A 20229-nucleotide genomic window follows, 5' to 3' on the forward strand; every position below is an offset into this window, starting at 1 on the left:
AGGCTGGTGGTCTGCTGGGACAGCTACAAATAGGAACATGTGGCTTCAACTGCAATCCCGGGCAACCATGTCTGCAGTTTAGGCAACTTTGACTCAGAATAGTTGAGCTAGAGTCTGAGTGGGGGACATTGTGGGGCATCGGGAAGGGTGGAGAGTTATCTGGACACTTTTTTCTTGGAGGCAGTCACATTCCTTAGGTTAGCCAAGACCAAATGTAAGTGTTGATGTTCAAAGAGACTTGGGTGGGCTGTACAAGCAACACAAAGTTAGCAGTTAGATGCAGCAAGCAATGAATAAGGAAAATTGCATGTTGCCGTTCATCACAAGAGAAGTGGAGTACAAGAATAAAGAGGTCTTGTTACAATCAGGACCATCAGTGGCTTTGGTGAGACCACATATGAAATACGGTTTTTGTCTCTATATATTTAAGAAAGGATATACTTGCAATGAAGGCTGCACAGTACAGGCTCACTAAAACTAGTACCTGGGATGAGTAGGTTGTCCTATGATGAGAGTCTGAGTAAATTGGACTGATATTCTCAGGAGTTCTGAAGAATGAGGTGATCTCATTGAAACATACAACATATTGAAGGGGTTTGCCCGGGTAAAAGCGGAGAGATTCTTCCACTGGTTGGGGAGTCTAAAACACTGGGGCACAGTTTCAGAATAGGGGGCCAATTCCCCAAACAGGCGGCAGAATGTGGCGACTAGGGGCTTTTCAGTCACTTCACTGAAGCCTACATATGACAATAAGCGATTATTATTATTATTATTATGGACTGAGATGAGGAGAAATTGCTTCACCCAAAGGGTTGTGAATTTTTGAAATTCTCTATCCCAAAGGGTTGTCGAAGCTCCATCGCCAGATACATTTAAGGCTGGGATAAATAGAATGTTGTCTCTCAGGGAATTGAGGGATGTGGGGAGTGGGTGGGAAAATGGAGTTGAAGGCCGGGATCACCCATGATTGTATTGACTGGCAGAGCAGGCTCAAAGGGTCTTATGTCTATTCCTACGACTATTTCTTGTGTTCTTGAGTTTCTATTTGTGCTGATGAAACCTATATACAATACCAAGTACAGTCCAACTATGGTACTGTAAAATTCCAAGATTACCTCCTTTCTTTTGTATTCTGTACTTCCAGGCAAGCCAAGGGTTTGTTTGGTTCTGTGATTTGTGATCCATCTTTTTAAGAACCGGCATATCTGCACAATAAGATTATTCTGCTCCATTTCACATCTTGCGTTTTCAAGTCTGTATTTCCTTTCTTTCTTCTAAAATCAATCACTTCACATCTTTCTTTGTTGAACTGCATCTGCCTAATCTCTAAGCCTATGTCCTGCTACAGTCTTTCCTAATGTACACTCAGTCACTCTCACCCTGACACTGAGACTTTGGAGGTTAATATCACTGAGGAAGAGTTCAGGATGGCGGTGAAGGTGACAGGATGCATTTCCCCTTGGCTCTGTCTAGGACTAAAGCTGCCCTGGGTGTCACTGTTGTTGCAACCACTGCTCCTCCTTGTCTCCCCACCATCGTTGATTCCTGTTGCCCATTAGTGGGCTGGTGCCTGTGCAGGAGGACGAGAGTTCAGCCAAGGGCAGAATACATCACCTGGCTGTTGAATCCAATGGCTGCATGGATCCGAGATCTTGCTTCAGGACAATTGCAGCTCAATTACAGAAACCTTTGTCCGAGAGCACCCACTGCAGACTTGTTTGTGAGCACATTGAGGGATGAGGCAACCACTTGAAGTGAGCAGTGCAGCTCCAGCCTGAGGCCCTGAAGGCCATGGGCCCTGACAATTATTACTGTGTGCACTCTCCTCTCCAGGACCTGGAGAAGTTAAAACTGGCCTGTAATTACATTTAACAAATGTAGAATCATATGATGGTTACCACACAGGAAGACAATCGGCCTGTCATGTCTGTGTCAGTTCTCTGCACGAACAACTCAGTTAGGTCCACTTCTCCACCCTTTTCTATAGTCCGGCAAATCTTTTTTCTTCATATAATTATTCAATTCCCATCTGAAAACCACAATGGAATCTTCCTCCCCCACACTCCCAGACAGTGCACTCCAGATCCTACTATTTGTTCCATAGGATCATGCCACTATTCGTTCTTTTGTAGTTATTATAAATCAGTGTCCTTTGGCTCTTCTACCAATGAAATTCACTCCAGCTACAGTATGATGTAGTCAAACAAGGGAATAATATCGCAAAACATTAACCAAACACCAGTCATTCTGATAACACCTGTATGACATTGACTTAATGGCCTGTAATTTACATGTCAAACTTCAAAAGAAGTAAATGATACCTTCAGTATTTCTACAACAGCACAAAGGATGATTGATCAACTGTTCTATTGCTAGACACTGCGGGCTTAGCTTTATTTCATACCTTCACTTAACAGGTCACTGAGCAATGAACTGTTGTGGGGAGTACAATTGTAATTGATGAGAAGTATTTAATTAATGACTATCAGTTTGAATGGTGAGGATCGTGTTACTTCTGTCAAGATGATGAATTACACATCACCTTTGATCAATAATATTGTCTGCAGTGCTTGCAGGCCTGAACAAAACATTCTTCCCACTTCTTATTCCACGTTTTTTTTCTCGCCAATCCCTGTCAAACTTTAACCTCTTTTCTCGTCCTTCTTAAACTCGGCACTTTTCCTTGGTGTGGTTCCGAAGTTAGGTCTCTGGTATATTGTTCAGGTAGCTATTATTATTTAGTGAAACCAAGTGGTGAATGTCAGCAAGCTATTCATCCATGGGTAACATCACAGCCAAGTTCATAAAAACATGAGAGAGGGGAGGGGTAAGCTTGCTCCTCCATTCAATAAGATCATGGATGGTCTGATCTTCGCTTCACTTCACTTTCCTGCCTGCTCGACATAACCAGTGACTCCCTTGTCAATCAAATATTTGTGAAACTCAGCCTTGAATATGTTCAATGACCCTCTCAGCCTCCACAGTTTTCTGCCAATGAAATTCACTCCAGCTATAGTATGATGTAGCATAAGACAGGTAGTGAATTCCAAAGATTCATGACCCTGTGAGAAAATAAATTCCTCCTCCTCTCCATCTTAAATGATCAACCCCTTATCCTGACTGCCCCCTAGTTCAGGATTCCCACACAGGGGAAAGCATGCTCTCAGCATCTACCTTATCAAGCCCCCTCAGAATCTTGTTTCAATAAGGCCGCCTCTCATCCTTTTGAACTCCAATGAGTATAGGCCGTCCCTCATAAATCTTTTCATCCCAGGAGTCAATCTAGTGAACCTTTTCTGAACTGCCTCCTTAAATAAAGAGGCCAACGCTGTATACTGCTCGAGGTTTGGCCTCACCAGTGCCTATAACAAGACTGCTTTTTTATTCCTACCAAAATGGATAACCTCACATTTTGCAATTGCCAATTTTTTCCCTACTCAGTTAACCTATCTAACTCATTTTGTAGACCGAGTCCTCCTCACTTGCTTTTCCACTATCTTTGTATAAGGGCAGCACAGTAGCATAGTGGTTAACACTGTAGCTTCACAGCGTCAGGGTCACAGGTTCAATTCCCGGCTTGGGTCACTGTCTGTATGGAGTCTGCACGTTCTCCCCGTGTCTGCGTGGGTTTCCTCCGGATGCTCCGATTTCCTCCCACAAGTCCCGAAAGACGTGTTAATTTGGACATTCTGAATGTACACCAATGGCACCGATTCTCCCGTGACCGGAGAGTCGGCGGACCGGCGTCGGAGCGCGTTGTGTGAATTGCGCAACCCCCCCCCTGCCCATTCTCCGACCCGGCCCGGGGTTAGAGAATCCCGCCCCATGCTTTCCTTTCAATTCAGCCCACGTAGTCTTGTTAAAAGGTTCATTAAGAGCAATTCAAAGCTCATTTATGGAGGAAGGTGAAGTACTTAGAGGCACAGAGTGTCAGGAGCTGTCTGTTTCTGAGCAGCTGAGGGGAAGTGGGTACACAGTGGGGAGCCAGTCAAGGTTCCCCCAGGGCATCACCACAGCCATCGAAGAGGGTCAGCTGGGCAAAGGGAGACTTGGAACTTGGTAGAAAGGTGCCTTTGGGGCTGTGAAGGTGGAATGCAGTGTGGGCACTAAGTCTTTGGGCATCATGGAAAGGGTCCAGAGGAAGTTCACAAGAATTATCTCTGGAATGAAGAGCTTGACGTATGAGGAATGGTTGAGGACTCTGTGCCTGTAGTCGTTGGAGTTCAGAAGGATGAGGGGGGATCTTATTGAAGCTTACAGAATACTGCAAGGCCTGGATAGAGTGGATGTGGAGAGGATGTTTCCACTTGTCGGAAAAACTAGAACCAGAGGACACAATCTCAGACTAAAGGGACGATCTGAAGTGATCTCTTCACGCATCTTTTCGACTGAGTAGCACTATACTCCGTAAACGTCACATAATGTCTTGTTTGTCTGAATGCAGCTCCCAACTGTCTAAAACGAAAGTAAAACACAGAGCCACAAACAGCTCCCAGCTCAAAACAAAAGTAAAAGCCAGAACAACAGCCCAGCTCCACCCACACAATGACATCACTGAAGCTATTTGCTAAACACATATTTCTAAAATGGACATTCCCATGACAAAATAAGCAGAAATCGCGGCAACACAAGGCTTATTGTCACAAGTAGGGGCTGGTTTAGCACAGGGTTAAATTGCTGGCTTTGAAAGCAGACCAAGGCAGGCCAGCAGCACGATTCAATTCCCGTACCAGCCTCCCCGAACAGGCGCCGGAATGTGGCGACTAGGGGCTTTTCACAATAACTTCATTTGAAGCCTACTTGTGACAATAAGCGATTTTCATTTCATTTCAGGAAAAACTGGAACTAGAGGGCACAATCTCAGACTAAAGGGAGGATCCTTTAAAACAGAGATGACGAGGAATCTCTTCAGCCAGAGGGTGGTGAATATGTGGAACTCTTTGCCGCAGAAGGCTGTGCGGGCCAAATCAGAGTGAGATAGATAGTTTTTTTGATTAATTAGGGGATCCGGTGTTATGGGGAGAAGGCAGGAGAATGGGGATGAGTGCACTAATTCTGCTCCTATGTCTTATGGTCTTATTTGTGTTCTCACAAGCCTCTGGGTCTTGATGGACTTCATCCTTGGGCCTTAAAAGTGATAGCTAATGAGGTAGTAGAAGTGCTGTTGTTAATGTTCCAAAACTTGCGAGATTTTGGAAAAGTCCCATCAGACTGGAAAGTGGCAAATGCAACCCCTTTACTCAAGAAGGGAGGCAAGAAACTAGTTAGCTTTACGTGTGTCGTGGAGAAGGTGTTAGATTATTAAGGAGATTATAGTTGAGCACTTAGAAAAGCTCTAGGTAATCAGGAAGAGTCAGCATGGCTTTGTGAAGGTGAAATCATGTTTAACCAGTTTATTGGAGTTATTTGAAGCAGTAACATTCACTAAGGATAAAGGGGAGCCTGTAGATGTACTGTACCGATGACATGGATTAGGGGAGTGAAGGCTTGATACCTAATTTGGCAGATGGCACAAAGATAGGTAGGAAGGTATGTTGTGAAGAGGACATAAGAAGGTTGCAGATGGATATTGATAGGTTGAGTGAGTGGGCAAATATCTGGCATGTGGGAAAATTTAAGCTTTTCACTTGAACAGGAAAAATAAAAAAAGCAGAGCGTTACTTAAATGGAGAACGACTGCAAAATAGAAGGATTTAGGCGTTCCAGTGCATGAATCACAAAGTTATTTTGCAGGTACAGCAAGTAATTAAGAATGCTGATGGAAAAATCCTTTACTATGAGAGGAATTGAATCTAAAAGTGAGGATGTTGTGTTTCAGTTATACAGGGCATCGGTGAGACCGCATCTTGAATACTGTGTATAGTTTTTGTTTTCTTATTTCATGAAGGATGGAAATGCTTTGGAGGCAGTTCAAAGGAAGCTTACTAGATTGATACCTGGAATGAGTGGGTTGTCTTGTGAGAAAAGATTGGAAAGACTGGGATTGTTTCCACTTCGAAGAGTGAGAGGGGAGTAAATTAATGACAAGGTAACTGTGGAAAGGATGAGTGAGTCTAGAACCAGGGAGCACTGTTTCAATATTAGAGGTCGCCCTTGTAGGACAGTGAGGAAAATTAGTTTTTTGAGGGTTCTGTGACTTTGGAACTCTGCCTCTGTAGCGGGGCCATTGAATATTTAAGGTTGAGGTAGATAGGTTCTTGTTAGGCAAGAGAATGAAAGGTTATTTGCTAGGTTAAAAAGGTAGTTTTGAGGAAATTAAATTTGTATTGGTAAACATTAGAAATAAGGAAATGTAAAGTTTCTGTACATGGAAGTGTAAAACCTACAATTAAATCCATGCTGGATGGACCTCCAGTAGCGGCCATGGATTGAGTGGTCGCACATTTGCTGGCTCCCACTCAAAGTGGAATTGTTTGGTCCTTTTCGCCCGAGTTAAATGGTTTTTGCTGATGTGAGGTGCATGAGCACTGAGAAATAGTCGTGTTCCCTCAGTCGGGCTGGTTTATGGCTAACCAGACAAGGAGTGTAACGAATAAGAGGCACCAGCCTGGCTGAGAGATTATTCAGGGTGTGATAGAGGAAAAGATAGCCAAGGGTTCTGGGGTTGCGTTTCCCGCCCAGTGGTCTATTGAGCAACTGGTGGACTTTTTGAATGCGAAGTTCCAGCAGCACTGGAAGGAGTCTTCAGAGGACCTGGTGAAGGTGGTGGAGCTGCTTGGGTCGGCTATTGAGAGACTGGAGCAGAGGTTGGAGGCTCAGGGTCTGGTGCTCCAGAAGGTGGAGGAGGCAGTGGGGGAGCATGAGGATCGGCTGGTCTCATTGGAGGCAGAGATGGTGCTTGTGGTGGAGAGCCAGAAGAGGTGGCGGGAGAAGGTGGAGGACTTGGACACTCATTCCAGTGGACAAAATCTGCGGATCGTGGGGCTGCCTGAGGGACTGAGGGAGCTTAGGCCACAGAGTCTATGCCGAGCATGTTTGAGATGTTCGTAGGGGACAGAATCTTTGGTAATTCCCCCCCCTCCCCGAGGTGGATCGAGTGCACACACGGGCTTGAGGAGCTGGCCGAAGGCGGGAGAGCTGCCAAGAGCTATGGAGATGCGGCTGCATTGCTTTCTCAACAAGGAGAAGGTATTCAAGTGGGCGAAGGAGAAGAGAAAGTGTACCTAGGAAGGAAATGTCCTGAGGATCTACCAGGACCTGGGTGCGGAATTGGCCAAACATGGGCCGACTTCAATTGTATCAAGGTTGCCCTCTACAAGGAAGGAGTGAGGATTGGGGTGTTGTATCCTGCTCATCTGTGAGTCACGCATCATTATTTTGACATAACAGAGGATGCGAGTCAATTTATGAGAGACCAATGACATAGAACTTTGGAGATGTTAATGTGCGGAATTTGGGTCTGAGGTTTTGTTTATTTAATGTGTCTGCGTGCGGAGTGGGTAAATGTGTTTTGCTGTTCTTGTGGAATTGCGGGTGAAGGGTGGCTGGGTGGGAAGAGGGGGTAGGCGATGGTTTTGAGTGGGGTCACCAAGCTAATTGGTTGGCTAGTTAATGGGAGTGAAGTGGGGTTGATCTGTGGAGGGAATGGGGTGGTTGGGTTTTGTTTTTCTTTGGTCATGGGGTGAGGGGGAGGGGAGAATGGTGACGTGGGTGAAGTTAGTATTGCACAGTTGGTTCTGGGGAGATAGCGGCAGACATCTCGGGGAGTGCCCGAGGGTGAGCGAGGCATGGGCCCGGGGGAGCTGGTTAAAGAGGGGCTATGGTTTATCGGCGAGGGGGGGAGTGGGTAGCCCTGTCACCCGGTTGATTACGTGGAGCATTCGCGGTTTGAATGGCCCGGTTAAATGGTCTTGTGGGGTTTGAAGGCGGACATGGTGTTTCTTCAGGAGATACACCTGAAGCTGGGGGATCAGACCGGGCTGAGGAAGGGTTGGGTGAGGCAGTTGTTCTTTTCGGGGTTGGACAGAAGATGAGGCGGGTGGTGGTGCTGATCAATAAGAGTGTGGCTTTTGAGGTGGGAATATTGTAAGTAACTCCGGGATAGGTTTGTGATGATGAGTAGGAAGCTGGAGGGGATGCCGGTGGTGCTAGTGAATGTATATTTCCCAAGTTGGGAAGATGTGGATTTTTTGAGGCAGGTTTTAGCAAAGATTCCGGATCTGGACACGAACCGGCTGATTATGGGGGGGATTTTAATACGGTGCTGGATCCTAGATTGGACCAGTCATGTCCCACGTCCTTGAAGGTTTCGGCCATGGCAAAGGAGCTGCAGGGGTTTGTGGAACGGTTGAGGGGGAGAGGCAGACCTGTGACAGTTTGAGAGGCTGAGGCTGTGGGAGTTTTTGTATTTCTTGCACGTGCACCGGGTGTACTCCTGGATTGGTTTCTTTGTCAGGGATAAAGCTTTGTTGGCGGGGATAGCTGGATCGGAGCATTTGGTGATTGTGGTTTCTGACCACATGCTGCATTGGGTGGACTTGCGGGTGGTGAAGGAGGAGGCTCAGGAGCTAGAGTTGGTTGTGGGGTTGTTGACGGATAAGGGGGATTGTGAAAGGGTGAGGGTGGCCATCCAAAATTATGTGGAGCAGAATAAGACGGTGGAGGTTTCTGCCTCCACGTTGTGGAGGCGCTGAAGGGGGGAATTTATATCGATTTGGGCTGACAGGGAGGGAGTGTAGCGGGCTGAGAGGTGTGAGGTGGTGGACAATATCCTGAGGGTGGATTGGAGATATTCGGCAGCGCCTGAGGAGGCGTTACTAAAGGAGAGGCAGAGGCCTCTATAAATGGAGTTTGAGCTGGTGTCCATGAGAAATATGGTGGGGCAATTGCGTAGAGCCAGACGGGCGGTATGTGAACATTGTAAGAAAGCTAGCAAGATTCTCACGCACCAGTTGAGGAAGCAAGCGGTGGTGAGGGAAATTGGGAGGGTGGGTGATGATAGGGTCGAGGTGGTATCGGAGCCGGAGGGGGTGAATGGGGTTTTTGAAGTTTTTTACAGGACATTGTATGATTCGGAGCCTATGGTGGGGATGAAGGGATGAGGCTGTTTTTGGGTGGGTTGGAGTTCCCGAGGGCGAGGAGGCGAAGGTGCAGGGGCTGGGAGCCCGATCGGGTTGAGGAATGTGATGGATTGTGTGGGGTCAATGCAGGCGGGTCTGGATGTGTTCCCAGTCGAGTTCTATAAGATGTCCGGGTTGGAGCTGGGGCCTCTGCTAGTGGAGATGTATAATGTGTCGATGGTGAGAGGCAAGCTCCCCCCCCCCCCCCCCCCCATGTTGCCCCAGGCTTCCTTATCACTCATTCTAAAGAAGGTCAAGAACCTGGAACTGTGTGGTTCGTACTGCCCAATCTCACTGTTGAATGTAATTGCAAGGTTGTTGGCGAAGGTGTGAGCAATAGAGGTTTGTATGCCGGGTGTGATAGATTCTCTCCGCTGCTCTTAGTCTAGGCAATTGAGCTGCTGGCACTTAGGGATTCGAGGGAGGGGAGGGGTATTGAGCAGAGTGGGGGTGGGGGGCGCACCGAGGATCTATGTGGATGATCTCCTGTTACATATTTCAGATCCAATTGAAAGCTTTGATAAGATCATGGGTTAAGGGGCTGGTTTAGCAGACTGGGCTAAACAGCTGGCTTGTAATGCAGAATAAGGCAGCAGCATGGGTTCAATTCCCGAACCGGCCTCCCCTAACAGGCGCCGGAATGTGGCGACTAGGGACTTTTCACAGTAAATTCATTGAAGCCTACTTGTGACAATAAGTGATTATTATTATTATTATTTTTGGTTGAGATTGGCTGCTTTTCGGGGTACAAGCTTAATGTGGGGAAAAGCGAGGTATTTCCAATTAATGCGCAGGAACTGGAGAGGAGGCTGGGGGAATTGCCGCTTTGGTTGGTGGGGAACAAGCTTTCATTACCTTGGGATACAGATGGCACGGAGCTGGGCCCAGTTGCATCAGTTGAACTTGGCGCGGCTGATGAACGGAACTTTAAGAGGTGGGATGTGTTGCTATTGGCATTGCCGTTGGCTGGTTGGGTCCAGAAGGTAAAGATGATGGTGTTACCGAAGTTTATGTTTCAAAACCACCCGATTGGTTTGCTCAAGTCCATTTTTAGGAAGGTAAATAGGATGAACTTGAGGTTTCTGTGGGCGGGTAAGCTCTGTGGGTTAGGAGGGTGTTTTTGGAGAGGAATCGATGGGGTGGGGTTGGGGTGGTGGTTGGCACTGCCGAGCTTGTTGAATATTTCAATGATACGGAAATGTTCAGTGCAGGAGCCTGAGGGCACTGTTCTTGGTGTCCCTCCCATTCCCGCCGGCCAAGTACTCCCTCAGCCATTTGGTGGTATCAGCACTGAGGGCTTGGGACCAGCGTCGGCACCATTTCAGATTGAAAGGCTGTAGGCGCCGATTTGGGATAATCATAGGTTTGCCCCAGTGGGGTTGGATGTGGGGTTTTGGGGGTGGAGGCAGGTGGGGTTAGAATATTTTAGGTATTTGTTTGTACGGGGGATGTTGCACACCTAGACGAGCTGGAGGGAAAGTACCAGTTACTGAATGGGAATGGGTTTTGGTATCTGCAGGTTAGGGGCTTCATGAGGAAAGAGTGCCGTCGTTTCTGATGCTGCCACCCCCAGTGCTGCAGGGCAATAACAATCATCGCTTATTGTCACAAGTGAGCTTCAATGAAGTTACTGTGAAAAGCCCCTAGTCGCCACGTTCAGGCACCTGTTAGGGGAGGCCGGTACGGGAATTGAACCCACACTGTTGACCTTGTTCTGCATTACAAGCCAGCTGTTTAGCCCACTGAGCTAAACCAGCCCCTATAATAATGCATTCACTAGCAGTTTTCATTCTGAAAGCCAGTCCAGGGTTTACTTTTAACCCTGGACTGTGCCATCTGTATCCCAAGGTAATGAAAGCTTGTTCCCCACCAACCAAAGCGGCAATTCCCCCAGCCTCCTCTCCAGTTCCCGCGCATTAATTGGAAATACCTTGCTTTTCCCCACATTAAGCTTGTACCCCGAAAAGCAGCCCTATAAGCTTCTGTCCGAGGATGAAATAGGGAAGGGCAGGGTTGCGGACATGAATGGGGAGTTGAAGAGGGAGAGTGCCCGTGGAGAAGTCCAGGTGCAAGTGGGAGGAGGAGTTGGGTGGGGCATTGGGAGCTGGAGTATGGAGTGAAGCTCTGTGGAGGGGGAGCTGGAGTGTGGAATGAAGGTCTGTGGGGCATGAATAATTACTTGTGGTCTGCAAGGCTAGGCCTTATCCTGTTTAAGGTGATGCCCAAGGCCACATGACTGTGTTCAGGATGAGTCGTTCTTTCCAGGGGTGGAGGATAGGTGGCTGCTGAGGCGCCAGCAAATTATGCGCATATGTTTTGGGCATGCCCGAGGTTGATGGGGTTTTGGACATAATAACAAAGACTTTTAGGGTAGAGGTAGCCCCGAGTCCGGAGGTGGCTTTATTTGGAGTGTCAGAGGATCAGGGAGTGCAGATGGGGAGTGAGGCCGATGTGTTGGCCTTTGCCTCCCTGGTAGCCCGGAGATGGATTTTGTTGTGCTGGCGGGACCCAGAGCCACCGAAGGCTGGGGTATGGAGCAGAAGCTTGGGTTAAAAGTAAACCCTGGACTGGATTTCAGAATGAAAACTGATAGTGAATGCATTATTATGAGGGAAGATTTTGAAGTATGTATTTAGGATTGGGGTTTGGAAACTCTCGTGTGATCATCATTTGGGAGCTATCTGAGGACAAATCCACAGACATTAACTTGGGTTCAGAGCGGAGTGTGTATTTGACCACCGTCATCTTTTGCTTAAAGGGACTTTTGTTATGAGACCTTTGCAGTTTAAGATGTACTTTGTAATCCATGTTAATCTTTAAATCTGTATGTATCTATTAAGCTAAGAGGGGAGTAAAGGGGTATTGTATAATAATCCAACGTTGCATGTTTAATGTTTTTTTTCTTGTCAAATCTAATGAGCGGTCCTGTGATTCTGTTCCTCCACGTTTTATTTGAAGAAAGTAAAAGTTGTGGTCTTTTGAGTCAGTGTTCCATTCTGGGATCTTCCTGTCCAGTTATAACATCATAGCTCATTGGGTAGATAAGAATGTGACTATTTACATAGATTACATAGATTACATAGAATTTACAGTGCAGAAGGAGGCCATTTGGCCCATCGAGTCTGCACCGGCTCTTGGAAAGAGCACCCTACCCCCTATCCAAGGTCAACACCTCCACCCTATCCCCATTACCCAGTAACCCCACCCAACACTAAGGGCAATTTTGGACACTAAGGGCACTTTATCATGGCCAATGCACCTAACCCGCACATCTTTGGACTGTGGGAGGAAACCGGAGCACCCGGAGGAATCCCACGCACACACGGGGAGGATGTGCAGACTCCGCACAGACAGTGACCCAAGCCGGAATCGAACCTGGGACCCTGGAGCTGTGAAGCGATTGTGCTATCCACAAGGCTACCGTGCTGCCCAATTATGTTCTATGTTCTTATTGAATGTTGAAGCAGGCTCAAGGGGCCGAATGGCCTACTCCACCCCCCATGTCTAATGTCTGTCATGATGATGGAGAGAAAAAAGGGAAATTATACACAGAAATACTGGGCTTTAAAAATCCCTGAGGTTTTGTATTTTTAAAATGGAATAAACCCTGAAGATGGCTGTGAATGTGCAGTTAGCCACTGAGAGGAATGACGGCAGCGTATTTCTCGTGACATTGGAATCCTTCCTGTGTTTCCAGACAAGATACTTCTAAAAGCTTCCAAAAATTGATTACCATCCTCGGTAAAGGCAAATGAACAGAATGGCTATCTCATCAAAAGGACCCTGCATGATTGCCTCCCTAGGCCTACTGATGGATTACGGCTCCACTGGAATACACAAAGAAGGGGGTTAAAAGCAATCTTTTGCCTGCCTGTCTGCCATGCCAGTGTGTCTGTGTGCTGTGAAGAAAAGCAACTGGAAAAACTCTCTCACTGACTGTGGAAGTTAATCAGCCAGCAAAAGATCATAGCTGGAAAAAAGGACTGAGGTATGTCTACCAAATCACATACCACCTGTATCGGCTACTCGCCCGCCAAAGGTAACCACACCAGAATAGATTTGTAACATGTGTCACAGAGCCATAGAATCGCTACTGTGCAGAAGGAGGCCATTTGGCCCATTGATTCTGCACCGAACCTCTGAAAGAATACTCTACCTAGGCCCACTCCCTGCCAATCCCGTAACCGCACCTAATCTTTGGACACTAAGGGGCAAATTAGCACCGCCAACCCACTTCACCTGAACAACTTTGGACTATGGGAGGCAACCCACGCAGGTATGAGGTGAACGCGTAAACTGTACTCAGTCACCCAAGGCCGGAATTAACGGGTTCCTGGCGCTGTGAGGCAGCAGTGCTAACCACTGTGTCAGTAGGCTGACCTTTTTTTAAGGCTTGTGAGCGACCCTTCTCTCTGAGATGGCAATATTGAGTGAACCTTGAACTCCTCCCAGCCCCGAGTTGAACTTTTCAGAGGGATTATCTACTCCTTGCAATTTAAGGACTATTCCATATACTTTTTAAATTGTATTTACTTTCTATTGGAGTCAGTTCTTTCTTCTAATCCGTATGAATGCAGATGCATGTGTTTTACTATCTCTCCTTACCATTTTTTTAGTTAGTAAACTTACTCATCTTAACTCAAAGCCTGATTAAATGGGTTCCTTTTTTAAACATAACTATTGGGTCTGGAAAAGATATCTCCAACCTTGTTGTTACCAGTAGAGGGTGAGGTGAACAAAGACATGAGCCGGTCTTCCCTCCCCACATGGGTTGAGAACTATTTGGGGACATCCCAACTGATGGTAACAAATCGAGCCGTCTTGCCCAGATGAACAACCTTTGAGAACCTCATAACAGTTCTTTATGTTCAAACAAGGTCATCACCCTTTGGCATTACAGGGGAAGGTGAATAGGGCACACTGCCAATTATAGGATGGTACCTCTCTAAAAGGGAGGCCGCAGTTGCCACTGAGGGATCAATTCAGATTTTGGACCCAGTGATGAAAAGCAACACCCTATACAGGAATAGTAGAATCCAGAGAAACAGGAGTACATGGGAGAGGGACGCGGGTAGGAATGCAATAGAGAGGCAAGAAGAGTTGCAGGCGAAGTACCACCTGCCGAGGGGAGTGAATTCAGGTACATAGAGCTGCGGGACTTTGTGCGCGTGGTATACTCTACTGGATAGATTGTTAACTCAGGATGTACTGGGGAAGGGAAGATTGCGGATATTTATGGGTGGTTGTTGGAAACAGAGAAGGCGTCAGTGGAGGAGATAAGAAGGTAATGAGAGGAGGCGATAGAGCTTGCGGGGGTTGGGGGGGGGGGGGGGAGGAGGGGAGCAGAGGTGTGGCTGGAGTGAAATTATGCACCAGGTGAATTCAACATCACCCTGATGAGCCTGATAGTGGTGCACAGGGCTCATATAAGGCGGGCTCATATGAATGGATTCTTCCCTGAGGTAGACACAAATGTGAAAGGTGCCAGCGAATCATGTCCATATATTTTGGCCTTGCCCGAAGCTAGGGGGATTCTGGACCTTGATCTTCGAGACACTGTTGGAGATTGTGAGGGTGAGAATGATGACATGTCCATTAGTAGTGGAGGGGATGGGGGCCGATGTCGCGGCCTTCACCACTCTGATCACCTGGCAGCAAATTCTATTGGGCGGAGGTCAGCATTGCCACCGAAGGTGGAGCTCTTACAATTAGAGAAAATTATGTTCATTCTTAGATGGTCAGAAGAGGGATTTTAAGTAAGGTGGAAGCTGTTTCTGTCTGTATATTTGTTTGTCTCCAGCAGGTCGGGGAATGGGGCTGAGTGAGGAGAGGGAGGGGGGAGTTGCTGCATGTTGTGCTAATTAAGGGGAGAAAAGGGTGAAAATGACAAACTGTTCACAATTTGGTTGTATCTTTTGTTGACTATGTAATTTGTTGATAGATATATTTTTTAAAACAGGAAAGCGGCAGAGGTCATGCCCTAAACACCGGATCTACTAATTCATACGAGCTACTTGGAGATGCAGGAGACTGTGGGCGGGATTCTCCGACCCACAGCCAAGTCGGGGAATCCCCGGGGGGGGGGGGGAGGCGCGAACCCCACCCCGACGACGGCTGCCGTATTCTCCGGCTCCATTTTTTCGGCCGGGGCAGGATTCCTGCCACACCAGTCGAGAGATGTCGGCAGCAGCCCCCCCGGTGATTCTCCAGGCCCCGATGGGTCGAGCAGCCGTCCAATTTTAGTCAGTCCCGCCGGCATGAATCACTGAACTCACGCACTGGCGGGATCTGGCAGGTAAGTATGTGTGGGTGGTCCTCGGGGGGGGGGGGGGGGGGGGGGGGGGAGAGACATGGTGGCCTGGCCCGCGATCGGGGCCCACCGATCTGCGGGTGGGCTTGTTCTGTGGGGGCTCTTCTTCCGCGCCGGACCCCTGTAGGGCTCCGCCATATTGCCCAGGGGCTGGCGCGGAGAAGAGAGGCCCCCGCGAATGTGCAAAAATACAGCGGCCAGTCTGCGCATGCGCGGAATTACACCAGTCGTTCTGCGCATGCGCGAACTCGCGCCATCCCTTCGGCACTGGCTGGAGCGGCACCAACCCCTCTGGCGTCCACCTAGCCCCCTAGACAGGTGAGAGTTCCTCACCTTGGGGGGCCGTTGGCGTCGGAACCATTGGCACCGGTTTTCCCGCTGGTGTGTGGACTTAGTCCCCAGAAGGGAGAATCCCGGCCTGTGACTCTCCAGGCAGATGGTCACTGACATCTTTGCTCTTGTTGCTAAAGACCTTGCATGTTTGTCATGCCCTGTTAGTGGCTATCAAGTCACTGTGACTTTGAAACTCTTTGCTTCTGGTTCCTTCCAAGGATCTGCTGTGGACCTGAGTGGAATTTCAGAAATGGCTGCAATGATGCCTCAGCTGTATAGTACAGTCATTGAATGACCTATATGGACTTGCAGGGACAGAAGTCAACGGGTTTCCCTTTCCTTGGGGCAGGGTATCGTTGATTGCACCCATATGACCATAAAGGCACCCAGTAAGGTTCCATCAACAAGAAAACCTTCCACTCCCTCAACATCTAACTGGCCTGTAACTACAACAGAACCTCCTCCGTGTATGCGCTCCCTTTCCTGGGATATGCCATATCTTCTTCATTCTCCAAGTCTGGGCTGCCTCGGATGTTCACTCTAACCCCTAAAGTGTGTGCACAAACCCTCTGTTTGTAAAATGTGTTGAATTGCAAATATATTTAATATTTTACATACAAAATACATGACTGCATTTCAAAGAACAAGTGCCACCACTAAGTTTGTCACTAAAATGAAACACACAGGTGGTTCCTTACCTGGGTACACTTGCTAAATATGTGACAAGTTGCCGGAGGTCATCTTGTTTTATTCTATCGTGATTGCTCCGTGCTGGGAAAGTTAGAATTGGGCCACCTCTCTTATCACGTCCTCCTGCAATGAAATTATATTTTTCAACATGTAAGCCAATTAACTCAACATAGTTTTACTATTTAAGAATTCATTTGAATGTTTTATTTTCACTTTTTGTGAATTGGACTTAGCAAACCATAGGGTCTCCCTTGGCTCTCCACCTGTTTCTCTGATTTGCAAAGATGTCAGGCTGAAGAGATGGTGTAAATGGACTCTGGCACCTGTCAGCTGGAACCTACACAGATCCAGGTGGGAATATTTCACCCTGCATCCTTGGCAGTGCTATTCCCTTCTTCGATAGGAAGATGTCATGGGAATGTCACTTTAAGAAATATTTGTCTACTCAAGTGGCTGCAGTGATGTCAGATTGTGGGTGGAGCTGAGCTCTGGATCTGCTTTTTAGTTTCGCTTTGAGGAAAACTTGGGTGCGTCTGTGTTTTTTGGTTTCGACTTAGTGTTGGAGCTGAAGGCAGCCATAGACGGTGTAATTCCGATCTCGCTGCCATCTAAAGACTATCTCTTGATCATTTGGTGAATTCAGAGTGATAACTGCTCTCAGTAGTGAATTTAAACCTGATCTCTGTGTTAGAAAGAATCTTTTGCCTTATGGGTGTTAAAAGAAAAGTTTAAGGATTGCTTAGAGTGTTGTTTTCTTTGTGGGTTGTATTTGAATTGATGGGTGCTAAGAAGTTCACTGTCTGTTTTGAAAAGGTTAACTGAGTTCATAGAATAAACATTGTTTTGCTTTAAAAATTACTTTTAAATTTCCGCTGCACCACACTTGTAGAGTGGACCGTGTGGTTCCCATACCACAATCTAGTAAAGGTCATGGGTCAGGTGATCTCCATGATATACTTTGGAGTTCTCTAAACCCTAGACCATAACAAAGAACAGAAAACCAGAATATTACTTCTTGATGTTCAGAGAGATTTGGGTGTATGTGCAGGAGGAACCACAGGAAGTTAGCATGCAGATGCAGTGGACAAGTGACATGTTAGCATATATTGCAGAAGGACTGAAAGACAAAAATAAAGAAGTCTCGATACAATTGTGCAGAGCTTTGTGCGATCACACCTGAAGTACCTTGTGCAGTTTAGTCTCCATACTGCAAGGAAAGATATCATTACATTGTACGTTGTACAGCAAAGGTTCAAACAGATAGGTTCCTGGGATGAGAGAGTTGTGCTCTGAGAGACTGAGTAAATCTGGTCTATATTCTCTCTTGTTTGGAATGAGAAGTGAACTGATTGAAATGCATAAGATTCTTAAGGGGCTTGATAGGTAGATAGAGATAATTTTCCCCTGGCCAGTGACCGGGAATGCAAGGAGCAGTCTCCGAATAAGGGCCTGATCATTTGGGACTGAGATGAAGAGAACCACCTTCACTCAAAGGTTTGTAATTTTTTGGAATTCATTACCCCAGAGGTTTATCGATACTGTTGAGTATATTTAAGTTGAAATAGATTTTTGGTACCTCAGCAAATCAAGGGATATGAGCAGTGGATGTTAAAGTTGAAACAGAAGATCAGCCATGATCAGAATGAAATGCGGAGCAGGCTTGAGGGGCCGTACAGTTCATTCCTCCTATTTCTGATGAAGCAATAGTTGAGTTGTCAGTTGCTAGATGGTGTGTAAGGAAGTCCTTTTTTACATTTGTTTTTGCGCAAAGAGAAAAGGTATGGAGGTGTCCGCACTCTGGATTCTTGTAAAACATGCTGAGAGGTTTATTATTATCACAATCAAGATGGTGACCTGCCCAAAGCCCGTGCAAACACTCTGTTGATGTCACTACACATCACGTGACGTAGAACCAGCAAGAATGTATTCTCAGATGTGTAACCTTCAGCTAACCAAGATCCAAAGCTCATTGCAAACAAGCTCTGCCACCATAGTCCCTCTTGATGACAAACTTAAATAGTTGCATACAAACATGTAGCTTTCTTCTACAGCTATCAAGGCTCCCTTTTTGTTTTGACTTATTCTGCTACTTGTTTGCAAAGAACATTGCCCAATCTTGCTCTTAAACAATCTACACACTTGCCCATCAGTGATAAAATTGTGGTCAAAACAAATGTGACCTCTTGTCTACTCTCTCTGCTTAGTGTCTGTTTTTAAATCCTAGCATCCTAATCCATTTATAATGGCAGGGAATACTGACATTACAAACTCATTACAACACAGAGAAAGGTCAAATAACCCATTGTGCCTGTGCTGGCTCTCCTAAGATGTTTTGCAGCAGGGACCTTGAGCAATTGAGGTGATTGTGGATCATTTCCTCTCTAAGAGAAAGAACCAAGAGTGAAGGCACTCTTAAAATCATAGAATCCCTACAGTACAGAAGGAGGTCATTCAGCCCATCGAGTCTGCACCAACCCTCCGAAAGAGCACCCTACCTAAACCCAATCCCCCACCCTATGCCTTTAACCCCACCTAGGGGCAATTTTTGCATAGTCAATCCACCTAACCTGCACATCTTTGGTCTGTGGGAGGAAACTTGAATACCTGGAGGAAACCCACACCGATACGGGGAGAATGTGCAAACTCCATACAGTCAATCACCTGAGGTTGAAATCGAACCCGGGTCCCTGGTGCTGTGAGGCAGCGGTGTTACCATGCTGCCATCTTGTATGCAAGCATATGGAATGCATTCCCAGATTTCAGAAGGCATTCACTATTTTGTATAAGAATAGAAGCTGGCAATGAAATATCCATCATGTGAATCTTTCACAACTTCCCTATTTGTTCAGTTGTGATTAACAATGCATTTGTAGCAGAAGGCATGGGTTGTGAAGGAAAAGTGCAACTCTTTGCATGCAAGTATTAATTTGTAATACAGTGAGGAGAAGGTGGTTATGAAGATAATTGGGTTGATTCTCGCCAGAGTCAGCAGATGGGATTTTCTGAAATTACTGCCTGAAGTCAAAGGGCCTTTTTGTTTGTCTGCCAAATTTTCCTTTCTGCCTGTGACTATTCCTGTGATGGGTGGGAACAGAAAATCTACCCAAACACTCTATTGGTTTGCTAAATACACATACAATGTCCAGAATCTGGCACCCCAGTTGGGACAGACCACGCTGATTTTGGATCTTCCTGGATTTTGGATGTCCACATATACATTGCCTGACCAGTGCGCCATTTCAAAATGTCCAGTTAACCAACTCGATTTATTGTTTTCTTTGAACGATCATGGTTGAAGATAACCTGGATGTTAATTACCAGTCTTTTAGCATGGCTGCTCCTGTTCACATTGGACTAAGCATTTTCAAACAGATTAAAACAAGTGTGCAATGGCTCAAACTTGAAGACCTCGAGTGTAAAATGTCCAGTCTTTGAGCATTTTCTGGTTTTTGGACTGCTGGATTTTGAGTATTATCCCTGTATCACTGGGTAAGTGCAGGTTGGGTGCCATATTTGTGATAAAATCTGAACTAAAATCCTCTTTTCCCCAATTTTCTTGCTCCTTTCCTGAAAGTGACTCTTTTAAGATGTACAGTTAGACATGTGCCAAATACCCAACACTGCAAACTGTCAGTGAGCATTGGCTAGTCATTCAATTAGAAGGAGCATTATAACCACAAACAATCCTGACCTCACCACTATGCTTAGCAGGACTAGCGAGGTGGCAATCCAGAGCATTCTGTACAAGTTTCATTCCTCCACCAGCAGGGATGCTATTTTTACCACTCTGACTGCCACCCCAGCTGAAATCAACCAAATCAAACCCAAGACATTCCT

The 20229-nt window shown here is 46.6% G+C and overlaps 1 protein-coding gene across 6 annotated transcripts in view; it reads right to left on the reverse strand.

The window, feature by feature from the left end:
- Positions 1–20229, reverse strand: part of kalrna (kalirin RhoGEF kinase a) — a 1222490-nt gene that overhangs the window by 633757 nt on the left and 568504 nt on the right. For all 6 annotated transcript variants that reach the window (XM_038789521.1, XM_038789520.1, XM_038789517.1 and 3 more), the window contains one exon: positions 16401–16515. In XM_038789521.1, the coding sequence (XP_038645449.1) occupies positions 16401–16515 (115 nt within the window). The remainder of the gene's footprint in view (positions 1–16400; positions 16516–20229) is intronic.

The sequence above is a fragment of the Scyliorhinus canicula genome, chromosome 2, assembly GCF_902713615.1.
Source record: "Scyliorhinus canicula chromosome 2, sScyCan1.1, whole genome shotgun sequence".
In the NCBI taxonomy this organism is placed as follows: Eukaryota; Metazoa; Chordata; class Chondrichthyes; order Carcharhiniformes; family Scyliorhinidae; genus Scyliorhinus; species Scyliorhinus canicula.